Source organism: Clupea harengus, chromosome 13 (genome assembly GCF_900700415.2).
Source record: "Clupea harengus chromosome 13, Ch_v2.0.2, whole genome shotgun sequence".
In the NCBI taxonomy this organism is placed as follows: domain Eukaryota; kingdom Metazoa; phylum Chordata; class Actinopteri; order Clupeiformes; family Clupeidae; genus Clupea; species Clupea harengus.
The window spans coordinates 12,371,696-12,387,077 of NC_045164.1; the positions used below are offsets into that span (position 1 = coordinate 12,371,696).

At 42.4% G+C, this 15,382-nt stretch overlaps 1 protein-coding gene across 1 annotated transcript; it reads left to right on the plus strand.

The window, feature by feature from the left end:
* The first annotated feature begins 23 nt into the window (after positions 1-23).
* LOC105911639 (phytanoyl-CoA hydroxylase-interacting protein-like) lies at positions 24-13,376 on the plus strand. The gene is made up of 5 exons (XM_031578700.2): positions 24-1,030; positions 8,857-9,053; positions 9,309-9,483; positions 9,659-9,776; positions 10,001-13,376. Exons 1-5 carry the CDS (start codon positions 925-927, stop codon positions 10,536-10,538), a joined length of 1,134 nt encoding a protein of 377 aa, XP_031434560.1. The 5' UTR covers positions 24-924; the 3' UTR covers positions 10,539-13,376.
* The last annotated feature ends 2,006 nt before the right edge of the window (positions 13,377-15,382 follow it).

Here is a 15,382-nt window from a genome sequence, read left to right on the forward strand (position 1 = left end):
TCCTGCTGAGATGATTATGTGCGCTTTCTATGGTGACACACATCGAGCAGCTGGATTATGGTGACCCTCTGAACGCAGTTTACTGGGAGGCGGTCTGTTGAGGATTAGGCTGTTGCTCAGGGCACATAGGCAAACAAATAGGCTGGTCACATTCAGAACTTCGTGTCATCAGAAACCGCAACCAGGCTCCCTCCAGAACGAATATTTTTTTCCATCTCTGTTTTGCTTTAGACACGTTTCTCAGGGCTTTTTTTTACGACGACAAAGTCAAAGTCATTGCTAGCTTGCAGAGGGTAGAAATATAAATTGCGTTACTATCTTTAAAGCACTGCAAGCGCGCCGTAGACCCGCACCTGCGCTTTGGCGCAAGGCTCTTTGGGTACCAAATAAGGACATACACAGGAGCCTTCATGTGGTCATTGATGATGACGTCAGCAAAAGCGAAATGCAGAATAGCAGTGGTTGCTATGTTATAGTTTAAGGCTGAGATTTAAATGGAGGCGGGCACCAGTAATCCTATTATATAACGTGCCGGTGAATGCTTGGTCATTTTCTACTCATCAGTTATTCGTTCTACGCCATCCTGCGACTAGGGAACCAAAACACTTGTAGCTTTCGTGAGAGCAAGCCAGTTGGATGCCACCAGACTATGTGAAGATCCCAGAGGGAGAGGTAAGTGGCTAGGCCGTTTCACGTCTCATCATAACATGGCTTTCCGGTCGCCGTAAAACCGCCCAAGCCGCGCAGCGCGTGTGACGATTCGCTGACGCCACACCACCCGAGAGAGAGAGGGAGAGAGACAGAGAGACAGAGAGAGACGGCTGAAGACCCGACAACGTCTTCTCCACTGCGAAAGCTAGATCTGCGGTAGAACTCACCCGCTCGCAGTCGCATCACTAAACCTGCTGCTCCAACGCCGGCGACATGGAGGTCCCCAGTCTGGGCCACAGCATCACCAGCCCGATGAGTCCATGCGAGGCCATGGTTAACAACCTCAGCTTGGAAAGCCTGGAGCTTTGCGAGAGAGACGGTAAGACTGACATTCTCCCATGGCTTCACCCCTTTTTCTATCATTGGCAAATGACCATCGCTTTCCCCAAGGGGGTTAGATAGGCTTTCGATATTTGTCTTCAGATTCATGTGTTTTAAGAATGTCAAATGCGAAAAGCCTGGCGTTTTTTTTTTGGTCCAGTGTTAAATTATGTGGGGATGGCGTAAAGGTCATTGCAAATCATCCCTGTAGCTGCATCTCCTCTCTTTGTTTTTAATATCCGATGAATCTGTGGAATAATTCTCTCAATACAACCCGTGAACTTCAATTAATCCCTTTTGCAGATGTGCAGGAGTCGCCACCTGTAACAGCCCCCTCCCCCGTGCCGTCTCACTGTTTCAGTACCATGGACACTGCCGGTGTCGTTAAAGGCTGTCGTTTCGTTTGTAATCGAGAAAAGGCCACAGCAATCAAAGATAAATGCTGATCTCGAAAGCCAGCACGACAACAAATAACCGACACGACATGACGGACATTAGGGTTTCTAATCTGATGAATTGCAATGGAACGCTGACATTGCTTTAGTGAGCGACCGGCACCGCGCAAACAAGCATCTACAAATCGCAGTGTGCAAGCAATGATACGTAGGCATGGGTTATAAAGAACACGAGCAATGATGATTCAATAGAATCAGTATAGTAAGGTTTTGAGTCATGTAGCTCGATGCTGAATTCAAGTTTACTCCGCCAACAGCCAACAGCAAAATAGCGCAAAAGACTGTACATGCTGTGGGCTATCACGAACAGCTTGGCTAAACGTTTAGCAAAGAAAAAACGTGATCCATACGTTTTCATCGTTTCCATTCATTCAGTTGAGCTGTTTGTAATTGCATTTGGTAAGCTGCTTTGACTTTACTACACATAGTGACTTTACTACACATAGAGCTTTGTCATGTCTGTCAGATGATTTAAAATATACAATTTTGTGAAAAGGAAGAAAACCCCACACATGCACACGCAGCTCTCTTAGTAAACCTACTATGGATGTATGAAGTCTTAATAGAAGTGTTTCATCGGGATGTCTCAATGAGGATTGTTTATTCAATGGGTAATTCAGTTGTTATTTTTTCATGTTGAGCAGTTTTGGAAATGTACAGAGTGTAGCCATAATATAAATAATGTTTTTGTAGTCTGTGTGTTTTTGTAGCTGTGCCTAAAATATCAGTTTGGAGAGATCTGCCTGTCCAAGCCTTATGACATGAAATGACCTTGTGAATAAATATACACTAGCCTCTGAAACTGATACTGCAATACTGGCTCTGGCAAACACGTTCAGATTCATGCTTCCTTTGCCAAACCTTTCGTTGACATGATCAATACTGCAATATTGTAACCGTCACGACTGTAATCACTGTCTCCCCGAAGATTCACTTGGATGAAGCGGCTAAACACTAAGGCGAGCGAGCACACTGTGTCCCCACCCTGCTCTCCTCTGCACAGCTGTGCTGCCAGGGAGAGCTCGTCTCTCCTGGGAGTGGGAGAGGGAGCAGACGGACTCTTGCCTAACCCACCTCATTACGAAAAAAACACTTCATGTATGATACACACACACACACACTCCCAACTGATCTATTTTTAATTACCCAGCACTGTACATGCCTGTGTGAGGCTGTCACCACAAAGCCATTAATAGAGAAGTGTCTATTCTCAAGACAGAGCCCTACATTGCACTGTCTTTGTTTAGACGTTGTTGTTAGACGAACTATTTGGTTGTGATGTTCTGTAATGTAGGGCTCTGTCTTTATCTCCCTGGTTCCTTCTGTGCAGTGCAGGCATTGTTCGGCTGGCTTACCAAACAATGACAGTGCATTTATCTCCCAGCCATGAAGCGGGTAGGATGGTTTAACCTTCCAGTACATTTGGAGTTTATTGACCGCCCCATTTGTCCAGTGTTGTGGGAGCCCTCATGCAAGTGCGTCTGTAGATGAAGGCTGGCTGTGTATGTAAATGCAGGTAGGCAGCAGCCAGACTCGAGCAGTGGTGTGGTCGGGTTACATTAGTGACACAGGGACAGATGATTGATGGTGAATCTGAGTGTGAGTATAGGACATATTTACCTGAACATTACAACTATATTCACAATGGTAATTTTATCTGAAATGCTAGCATTTTCAGTGGAGGAAAAGGGTCCTCTGTTTACAGGTACATCATTCAAGTTTTGTGCCATTTGAGTTGTAAAATTAGTCATTAAAGGAGAGGTTCTTGCTGACCCAAAATGCCCCCATCGTTTCTGTTGCTCAGGCAGTTGGTTTTTGAGCTTTTAAGATCATGTCCAGATAAATTGTCCCAAGAGATTTTGAGGTGGGTGACAAATCAGACATCTTTGTCCCAAGCGGTGTGGGCACCAATTTTACTATTTTCATACACACAGACACAGGCAGCTATATCTTAATTTTTAAAGTAAAGCCCAGTAAATACACAAAAGCACACAAAATTAAGCTAATTCTGATGCATTGGGACTACATTTCCCATCTCACATTTGCCTCATCTGGCCCATAAGGCCAGGTATCCTGAGGGGATTTCATTGGCTGTAAGAAGAAATTGAAACCTATTTATGAATGATGATGGCAGGCAATAGGGGTTTTAACAACAGATGGATATGTAGATGTGAGGTGTGAAGTGTGAAGGACTATGACTACTCTGAGAGATGAAAAGTGCTGTGTAGATACAGTCCATTTACCTATGATGGGAGAACACAGGAAGGCCATTAAAGCCTCTATAAGTCAGAGTCCGAATGACGCTGTGATGGTGAAGGTCTGTTGGCAGTGAATAGCATTTCATACACAGATGGGCTCCCACCATTCCAGAAGATGACACATTTTGGGGGTCATTTGAGACATAAGGAATACCACACAGGAGTGGCTAGCCTAGCGCCAATCTGCTAATGCTCGGCCATAATGTCATCCTGGAGAAATGCTTTCCTGTTGTTTCACAGACACACACATACACACACACACACACACACACACACACACACACACACAGTACACCAGTCTAGATGTAAGATCATGCTTCTAAAACAGCTTGCTTTAGTTAGACATCTGAGCCATGCTGGGCATGAGTAATGAAGTCACAGTATGAGCATGTCACTGTGGAAATGACAAATAGACACACGCGCGCACACACACACACGTGCACAAACCAGCCACAAACATGCACGTGCACACACACACGATCTCTTGTTGTCTTCCTCTGTTAAAGCATTGCATCATTAATGTGATACAGCGGTGCCAAATCCGAACATGACTTTAACATGGACTTTAACAAGGGAAAAGCATACTTAGTGAAAACAAGTGCAGACAGAAAAAGACAAGTGTAGAGACTCTGTACAAATATAGCCTTCCTCTGTCACAAATTAATTCAGACTTGAAAGCTCCCAGTGTGAAGCTGATAAAAACACCCTCCTCTTGTCAAAAAAGTGTTGAGTCACTGTCTTAGCATTAGCATATATTAGCCCAACTCGTTGGAGTTTCCATTAATGGCAGATGATGCTTATATAATATATTCTCCACAAGGCACTGACTGCTTAACACATGATGAACTCTAAAACACAATGACTGCCTGCTCTCTGTTTGAGAGAGGATACATGATTACAAATTTATTTTCTCTGTATTTATGTTCTATATTTATATTCAATGTAATTGAATATATGTTATTCATTATCTAGTGATTTACTGTATTTAGCAGCATGGCAAGGTCTTGGAATGGCAGTTTTATTTCTACACTCAATTCAGAATCCATGTGAAGTTTTCTGCTAAAGGACATGGCTCACTTTCCAGAACTAAATACTTTGGCAAAGCTTTGTCTCCATATTTTTTATTTATGAGCAAAATGTTTTTCTGTATTACCGTAAGAATATTTTTTCTGTAGACCTTTCAACTCTGCTCCTCGTATTGTACAGAAAGTACAACAGTCTCTGGCTGACTACATAATCCAAGTGTGCGTGTGTGTGCGTGTGTGTGTGCGCGCGTGTGTGTGTGTGTTAGTAGGGGAAGCTTATTAAATGAGCACTAAACCAGGCTAAGCCAATGGCTTGAAGCAAAATAAAGAATGCAGGGCATAGCTTCCCAGATTAACCTAGCCCAGTGCCACACAGGAGTTCAGAGAACTGGTTTTGCTGTGTCTCAACTTTTATCACCAGTTTATCATATACAGCACAGAAAGAATAAAGCAAGACTGAAAGGGAAAACAAAATGAGCTTTTATGGCCTGCAGAAGGCATCACTTTAGAGAAAGGGCATATACAGTACTAGTCTTTCAAAATGGAGGTATATTTGTCTGTGAAGTAGTGGTTTACTTCCTTATATGTAAAAAATAAATGTCCCCCCCCCCCTGTTTTGCTGAAACAGGTGCAAACATATCTTCCTTTTCATTCATACCCTAGGTGACCTGTCAACATGATTCCAAAGGGTGTAGAAATGTTGTTTTCTCACTGTTTCAGCTGAGAAGAGCAGTCCGCCCTGTCCCTTTCTTTACTCTCTATGGGAATCCGCTTAGACGTTTATTGGTTGTGTCACTCCAAACCTTAAGTAAATCAGAGCTTTGGAATGTTGACTTGTGCACTCTTGCTAATAAAAGTTCACAGTTCCAGATCCGCAATGTCCTTTATGAGACACTGAAACCCCAACTACTCCTAATGGGTGGAATCAGGGTTTTGCATGACAGAGATCGATAGGCAGATGTGAGGTGTGAAGTCAGAAGAGCTATGAAACTTCACTGATGAAGGAAGGTGCCCACTTGACAGCCCCAGTGAAATGCCCACAAAGCATCTTTGTTGTTGTTTTCCTGTGTATAATTCAAATTTGATGAGAAAAGTGTGTAAATGCAGCCTATTGACATCAACAATGGCATTGAGTATGGGGTCACCTGACTAGTTTCAGTGGCTTTCTGTGGGGTCAGGTCCTTTGGAGATGGAAATTCCCCATGCATGTGTTTGTTCTATAGCTGGTGTGTAAGTAGCCTACAGATCGACTTCCGTGTCCTTGTGCAACAGTCAGGGAATAAATCCTTTTGGTCTCAGTTTGTGAAACAATGGGGTTGGCTTAACCTATGGAATGGGAATATGGTCTTGGTCCTGGTGTATGTATGTATGTGTGTGTGTGTGTGTGTGTGTGTGTGTGTGTGTGTGTGTGTGTGTGTGTGTGTGTGTGTGTGTGTGTGTGTGTGTGTGTGTGTGTGTGTGTGTGTGTGTATGTGTCTGTGTCTGTGTGTGTGTTTGTGTGTGTGTGTGTGTGTGTGTGTGTGTGTGTGTGGTACTAGGGAATAATGAGGTAATGATCATGGGGCTGTTCTTGGTGTGTAGGTATGGAGGTTCATTCTGTTTGTTTGCTGTTTATTGATCTTTGTATTATTATGTGTCCCTACTTGTCTGATGTGTCTCTGAACTGTATTTTCACGGTAATTACTTTCACACTGTATTCTCTAGTTGGCTTTGACGCTCTTTCATAGTCAGGTAAAATATGTACTGTTGGGTGAGTCTGTTTGGAAAATGTGTTTTTGCAGCTGTCTCTGATATGATGAAGCACAGAGGAGAGACCAATCCCGAAGGAGTCTTTTAGGAAGTGAAGTAGAGTCAACCCTTTTGGCAGGCGGCCTACAGATTAATGGGAATTTGCCTGCCTTTTTCTCTCTCTCCTTATTTCCCCTTTCTCTTTTTCTCTCACACAAATACACACACACACACATGTAAGTCTCTCGCAGAAACACATGTTGTGCACAATATAAATATGAATATAAGGCCCCTCGATGAAAATGGAAATAAGAAGAATTATATTCTAGACTAATACTACGCCTAATGTATTTAGTTGCTTTAGTAAAGAATCAGTATTATCTTGACACACTACTTTATGGAGTGAGAAAATGGTAATAGCAGGTCACTCTGAGCCAAATCAATAAAAGGTACAAAGGTGAAATTGTATTGAATGATAAAGATTATAAATTAAATCGCCGCCGGGATTAATACTGCAGGACTGTGTCCATCAATAAAAAAGTACCTCATTTTAAACTGCAGAAATCCAACCAGTCTGAAGGACTAAAGAATCTGGTGATCAAAATAATTGAATTGAACAAGTGACACAGCTTGTTGACTTTGAGTTACTGAATCATTTGCAAAACTTGTCACCAAAAATGTTAACATGCCTCACACCATCTGTGTCTTTCATCCAGCGCCCCCACGAGCCTGTCATGATCGTCATCCCGTACTGTAGTTCAGTAGAGCCATCCTCTGCCAGTATCAGGCCTGGCTGGCGTACAAAGAGGGATTGGCAGCCTAATGCTGCAGCAGTCCTACCTGGCACTCTTGCCTGTTACCGAGCTGTATACTGATCCTTAGATCAGTGGCTGTGGGATGGAATTTGGTTCCGCTCTAATGCTCATTGGTGTTTCCTGCATTAAACTGGCTTAATCCAAGGCTAACCTTAGTTTGACTGTTACTCTAGAAGGCATAGATTTCAGTGAATAGACTTTAAGGACCCAAAATGCAGGTTTAAGACTACAATATCCTAATGAGTTACCTGGCAATGCTTAATGAAAAATCATGTATAATATGTATAATAACTATGACATTATATTTCATCATTTTAAAAGTACTGGTTAAGAATTATGTGTACTTCACTGAGGACAATGAACAGAACTATAGAATATATTGCTAAATTGCCAAAAGGCAAAATAATATTTACAGTAAGTATTATCTTTTTGAGATATTTCATACATAATCTTTTTATTTACTGGAGTGTATATTTATTGTTATTTTAGTGATACTTTTCTGTGTGAAAGGAGAATTACTGTGTTGTTCCTTTTACTCAGAAGTGTTTGTGCACACCCAGAAAGATTATGGTGAGCAGTTCTGTGCTGTACAGTAAACACTCACCAAACAATGCACGTATCAGGGATCAGACCGGCATGATGAAAGATTTAGTCACGTTTGTGTGTATGTGTGTGTGTGCATGTGTTTTAAAGCCCTCAACTTCTAAAACATACTACTGTTTTCTCACGTCTACTGGTGTGTCCCTGTAGTGATCTCACCGTTTGTCCTGCTCTGTTATTGTAATGGCGTCAGTGGTGCTGCGCTGTAGCTTTAGCCGTAGCCTCTCTGAGGTGCTTGTGTATACCCTGAGGGAGTAACTGCACTCAACAGTGATGTTTTGTAAACAGTGCCCCTCAGACCTGCATGCTGAGAGGGCCTGATCTCCATCAATAGAATAGTTTGACACCAGAGCTTTGAAAACGAGGCTCCATGGACCACTGCTCCCACATCCCCACTCCCTCCCCTCAGTGGTCACTGACCTGCTGCACATTGTTCCGGAAATTTCCCTCTCTCTTCGGGTTCTGCGCTCCTGCCTCAGCACAGAGCTGGCTTTGTTGCTCAGCCCGTGAGGCCCTTTTCATGTGCTTGAGACCAAGAAGTTCCCTTTGTTCTCAAGTGTCCTCTGAGTGTGTGTGTTCTACTATGTGTGAATTTGGTGTATTTGTCAAGGCTGTTTTGGGGTTTAGCACGTCCCTCTAGTGGAGATGTAGCGGAGTTCTGACGGTTTTCACATTCAATTCATTATCACTGTCATCTGTTGCACAATCCATGGCAAATATATTTCATGTATTTGATGGCTGTCATGAGAGGAAGTGGGAGAAACTGGAGAAGAACACTCCCAAACTTCTGGAACAATTTCAAGTTTCCCACTATCAATCCCGAGAGCAATGCCTGCTGTTTGCCATCTCGTGTGAAAAACATGAGCTTTGCAGGTTTTTGTTCTCTCCAAAGGCAGTGCCTATGCACTTTCAGAAATCTTTCCCTGTCTTTGATTTTAAACAGGAGTCAAGCCTGAGGCGAGTGCTATGGTAGAGATGGAGGAGCTCCCTGTTCCCAACAGCATTAAGATCAGCAACATCACATGCGACTCCTTCAAGATCTGCTGGGACATGGACCCTCGGGCCAAAGACAAAATAACACATTACTTCATAGACCTGAACAAAAAAGAGAACAAGAACTCCAATAAGTTCAAACACAAGGTGCAGTAGTAGAATCAACCAAGGAATTGCATGCCACTGCCGCTTCTCGTTAAAAATAAATAGTAACTGTAATAGTTTAGGTGGAGAGATGCTGTTGTGAATTGAACAGTTGCAAGTATCTCTAGGCTTCAGGTGTTATATTCTATTCTTGTTTCCATTTTTTATTCATAATTCCCATTATTATATGTAATTTGAGGTTGTGGTGGGTGTATATTTTCCATCCCCCCCCTGAGCAAGCCCTCCCTCCCTCTTTAGGACGTCCCCACCAAACTGGTTGCTAAGGCAGTGCCGTTGCCAATGACAGTGCGAGGCCATTGGTTCCTGAGCCCGCGGACAGAGTACACGGTTGCCGTGCAGACAGCCTCCAAACAGAGTGATGGGGATTATGCTGTTTCGGAGTGGAGTGACATCATTGAGTTCTGCACTGCTGGTCAGAGACACTGACAAACATCTACATGCACACAGACACAAAGACACACAGACACACACACACACACACACACACACAGTCATACATACACACATACACATGAGCGCACACAAACACACATGGACACACGTTCAATTTATTCACAAAATAAATTGCAATACTTTTTGTTTTATAGATTATTCCCCAGTGCATCTGACTCAGCTGCTACAGAAAGCGGAGGTCATTGCTGGAAGAATGCTCAAATTCGAAGTGTTCTACAGGAATCAACACAAAGAGTACTTCGACCACGTGAAGTATGTTAAGCTCAGCCCATTTAAGATAAGGGTACAACGACTAATCTGAATCAAACAGTGTGTAACTCAATATTGATTTGTATGAATAAATAAACAGTATTTTTCTAAATCAATGTTTGATTTCCATAGACAAAAATAGTGTTACTTATGTCCCAAATCTCAGTTTGCTGATATCATTTCTTGACCCATTCTCAATGTACCTGTATTGTTTCCCCCCTCATCAGAGAGGTAGATGGGAGTCGTATGCTCCCATCAGTGAAGGACAACAGTGGCAGCCACGGCTCTCCCATCAGTGGCAAGCTGGAAGGCATCTGCTTCAGCTGCAACACGGAGTTCAACACGGGTCAGCCTGCCCAGGACTCCCCCTACGGCCGCGTGCGCTTTACGGTGCCCGCCCAGACCCTGTTCGGCCCGCACACCCGCCTTTACTTCGGCGACTTCTACTGCATGTACACGGCCTACCACTACGTCATCCTGGTGGTGGCACCCAGAGGGTCACCCGGCGATGTCTTCTGCCAAGACCGGCTGCAGGAGCTGAATGTGGCTGACAACCGCTTCCTGACGTGTGTGGCGACCGAGGACGGGCAGCTGGAGTTCCGGCATGCCCAGGACGTGATCCTGGAGGTCATCTACACCGAGCCTGTGGAGCTGGCTCAGGGGACTGTGGCCGAGATCAGCGGACACCAGCTCATGAGCATGTCGACTGTCAACGCCAAGAAGGACCCCAGCTGCAAGACGTGCAACATTAGCGTGGGGCGTTAATGCTAACTCTAAAGCTAATACTAAGCTAACTCCGCTTATACTTGGCTAAAGCTAAACTTCAGTGGTTTCAAAACCTTCATTCTTGATCCTTTGCCCTTATAAACTCAGACATTAGTGTTGGCTGCAAAAGATGGGTCCAGCAGCGTCCATGTTGACCGTTCTTGCATTGAAAATGCCAACTGATCTCCCTCAACTCTTGTGTAACGTTGTTCAAGTCGTCAGTGTGGAATGTCTACACGATTTCAATGTCTGCATTGGAATCTACACCCTGAACAGGTCTTAAAATATATGTGTGAAAAGCTGAACATGCAATCCCCTCTCCTGTTGTAAAGCAAAAAAAGAAAAGCCCACCTGTCTTTTACCTGTAAACCCCAGTAAGAAACTTAACCAAAATGGCACCTGTAAGATATCCCGTCAGCCCCAACCCCATTTGTCCCAGGAATTCTGGGAACATGGTTAAATGGTTGACAGAGAGCCACAACCACCCCTTTAAACAGATCTATTGATACCCTTTATGTTTTCCCTGGCCGCTGACTGTGTTAATATTATTGTTTTATTTTGGAAATCAAAATGCAGCTCACTGCACTTCTAGCCTGCTTTGTTTTCTCTTCCGTTTTAGGGTGGACTGATATGTTAGTGTTTTCATTCCTCTGTATTTACTGGTCTGTCTGTGTATATGTGTGTGTGTGTGTGTGTGTGTGTGTGTGTGTGTGTGTGTGTGTGCGCCTGTTTATCTTGTGTGGGAAAGTAAGGCAGTGTACTGCTTGTTCATGCTGAATGAGTTTGTTTAGTCAATTCTCTCTGCAAAGTCTCTTTGTCTGCATTGACTCTTTGTCTCCCCCTAGTGGTAGTTTTTTATATCCTGAGTGGTGCAGGGTCATGCTTCACACAGTGGTTCCCAAACTTTTCATTGCAGACCCCTCTTTGACATTGAAAATAAATTTGTGAAGATGCAAAGATTGAGACTCATATTACTTCGCATTTAACTAAACAAAAAAAAAAAACAGATGCCCATCAGCTGTTGCATAGCTTTTCGTGAACATTGTCTACATTTGAACAGTTCAACATTTTCAATTTCATTTTCACTTCACCTAAATATTTTATCAGTTAAACATTTTTTCTACTTTATTTGATCAGAGCTCTTGTTTAAAACATTTAAACATTTTTTACTTCTCACTGGGTGATCAGCCCATACAGTATTATTTCAGTACAGTATTAATACTTAGGCTAGCTGTCCAATCTAACATCTAGTATCCCTTACCATATTATATACGTGCAAAGTAGCCTATAACTAATCTCCAAATAGGTTAGTTATCACCTCTATGCTGTAAGAGCACTGCCATACAAAATTTGACCTGTAGTTGGTTGTTAAGATTTCTCGTTCCATTTTTTCCCCTCTCAACCCACACCCTCCTTGATGTAACTCCCCGCTGCCTGAAGGGACCCACCCCACACATTGGGAACCACTGCTTTATACCAAAGGCTCAGATAAAACACAGACACACGCCCAAAAACGACACGCTGAGAGCAGTCACATCAAGCTTCTCTAACGGCCGACTCTGAGCACTGGGAAGGCCTGTTTGTCCGTTCCTGGTGATAGAAGCTGTCATGTCCTGGGTCATGTGATGGACAATGCATGAACTGTAACCAAATGCAGACATCTGTGTCCTTTCTTCTTCTGTTCATACTGTATGTCCAAGTCTGAGTCTTACTCTGTCCACAGGCTTAATTACCAGGGGATCGTTTTGCGCACTACTTCATTGGTTAGTGAATTTTCTCGGGGGTTGGACCAGGGCTGTCGCATTGTCACATTTTGTTTTCTTCCAGCTGTGGTTGCAGTGGATGAGGTCACAGGGGAAAGTGAAATGTCTTTAGGGGTATCCATTTTATCCTCCACATTCTAGGATGATGGAATCCAATATTCTCAAATGAAACATGGCATTGATGTTGAAATGACTGCATGTGATTAGATTACTTGTCAACTTGACAATGGAAAAAACATGTTAAAAACAGATTGCAACAGAGCGTGCTGGAGTGTGCTAGTACATTTTTATCTCAAATCATGACTGAAAGAAATATCCTTCTACTAAGTCTTGTCAAGAAACTATGGAACTCAGCAACTCTATTGGCCTTTTCATTTTCTTCTCTAGATGTGGTGCAACTATGGCTATTCGTTATGGTGAACCAAACTAATTTCACTGTTTAAATTAGAAAGGAAAAAAGGTATGGCTAGGCAATTTGACTGAGCATACACTTTTAATGAACCATTTTAGTGATGAGGGACTCTTGAAACCATATCAGTTGAATTGTACTACTTGGCATTGACACCATCTCAGAGAAGGACAAGAGACTGTGAGAAGCCTGTGTGTCTGTATGACAAGCAGACATAGAGTATCCACAGATGCAGCTGGTAACACTCTGTTAACGCAGAGCCACTGAACTGCCAAAAGATGCCTGTTAAACTTATATCAGTAAACATATGCAATTCATGTGAGAAGGAAATATTTCCTAAGTCTGCTAGACAGTTTCTGACCGTCACAGTGATTATGTGTGTGTTGTCAGTGAAGTTATAGATGGATTTATAAACTGAAGTGTGTGAACTGTTGGGACACAAAGTGATGACATTTCTGAAGTTTGACCTCTGATAGTAGGCACAATGATGCAATGTTCTATTGCAGTTTTAACCTCAATATTTCTCTGTCTTTTTTTTTCTCGTTCTCAGCTTCCCTTCATCATTATTTGCGTGTTCATCATGTTGCTGTTTCTTTTTCTTTATCTGACCGCAGTGTTGATCAACACAAAATGTGACTGTTTATTAAAAGACCATTCAGGTGTGTACCTCTTTTGTGTTGGGTTTGCTCTTTAAAAATGTCTGTGAGAGTATACTGGTATCTACCTTAGTATGTGTATGTCTGTGTCTGTCTGTCTGTATGTGGTGGGCTTTAACTATCAGTACCTTGCATATAAATAATAATAAAGAAATAATGCACCCAATTAGATTATAGGTTTGAGTGCTTGGATATCAATACAATTGATATCAGTCGTAGTACTACTGTCACTAGGCAACACCCTCACTGCTGATATCAATCTTGAGCAGTTCTGGCAATTCAAAGTAGCCTACTTTTCACAGACCATTTGCAGCCTTGTTCCTCAGACAAAAGCACCTACATGAGACTAATCTACAACACCACTATAAACAAAGGGATATGTTATTTTGTTCGCTAGTTTACATTTGATTATTGATGTGATCATTTGTGTAAGCCTACAGCTAAAGTTACAAACTAGTTTTCCATAAATGTACCCTTGTTAAGCTGTATAACTGCTTACATCGTTGCTTCTGTCAGCTTAGTTTACCAGAAAACGAACTAGCTGCTTAATAAAGCAGAATTTGTACCTGCCATTCCTGTCCTGTCCGCTAGAGTGCGCCAAAAATTACGCTATTTCCGCGGGTACACGGTGCGTTTTGGTGTCATTCCGGCTGATAGTACACCTCCCAATTTTTTTACCCTTTCGTGCATAAGTCAACCTGTACAGGCATCTCTATGAGCCTTCAATGCAGGAACATATGGATTCCCAGATGGCACAGAACTCGTGCAGGGAGATTACTGCAACAATTGTACAGATTGTTGTCTGGTTTACCAATGGCACTTGAAAGGTTCCCAATGCTGATGAATGCACAGTACATAATGGAGGACCAGTAACCCACATACATTAATTTGGACTGACCCATTTGCCCCAAATTATATTGTATGATATATAATCATAATGATAACCACAAAAGTTTCATATTTTTTTTCCAGTGTGCAGGTGTACACAAGACTGTTCAGTCTATATTTTTTGTTTGTCTGTTTTGTTTTTTTCTTGGTCATGGTTACATCTCATATGACTGACAATTTGCTCTTGTTCTCTCGTCTGCCACGTATACTTTGTATGAAAACCCCTCCACTCAGTACAGGGGCGGACTGGGGAAAAAAATTGGCCCGGGAGTTACTGTCAGACCGGCCCACTTAATACACGGCGCGTTGCCCACTCAATGCATCGCATGTTTTGACCAGTCGGTCAAGAAATGACATCATATATGTTTTTTTAAATAACATTCAGATTCACCAATTTGACTGGATGGACACATGGAATAAAATTATACTGGCTATTGTAACACTCCAAGGTAGGTATAGTTTGCTAGATGAATATGCTTAACTCTGGGCTAGTATCAGAAGGTTATATGTATAACTACAGAGCCTTAAGGAATGAATGTCAGCAGAGAAAGACCACACAATAAAGAAACTGGAATCAGAGGGTATAATTAGTATGAACCAGTGGCGGCTCCTGAAAAAATGATCAAGGGGGCATATTTTTGATAATGATTAAGGCGACCATTCAGTAGTTATATTAAGCAAGACAATTGTATCAATTTGTTGTTAGCTGATTAACTCATACAGCAATACATTTTTGTCCACTAGATGGCAGCACACAACAGAAATATTTCCCCTCTACCTACATAGAGTAGCTAGTTACAGGTGGAAAGCTGTGAAAGAAAGTTGCATCCAGGAGCCTTCATAAGCAAACATAATGTGGCTCCACCTTAAAATATCCCACTTTTTCATTATCCACATGTCTCAAAAGTTGTATGATGTAACATAGCTTAACAGGACACATGATATGTCCAGTAACAACATAAAGAAGGGGGCAACATATAAGTCAAAACCAGCTATATTTATTGACTGATCTTGAAAGTAGTGGCTTACAAAAGCTAAATAAGTCATCACATAGAAAATAACTCAGTGTTAGTGCAAGAAGCGAACCTTCACACTGTAAAACCTATGAAAAGTGACAGTGGTATATAG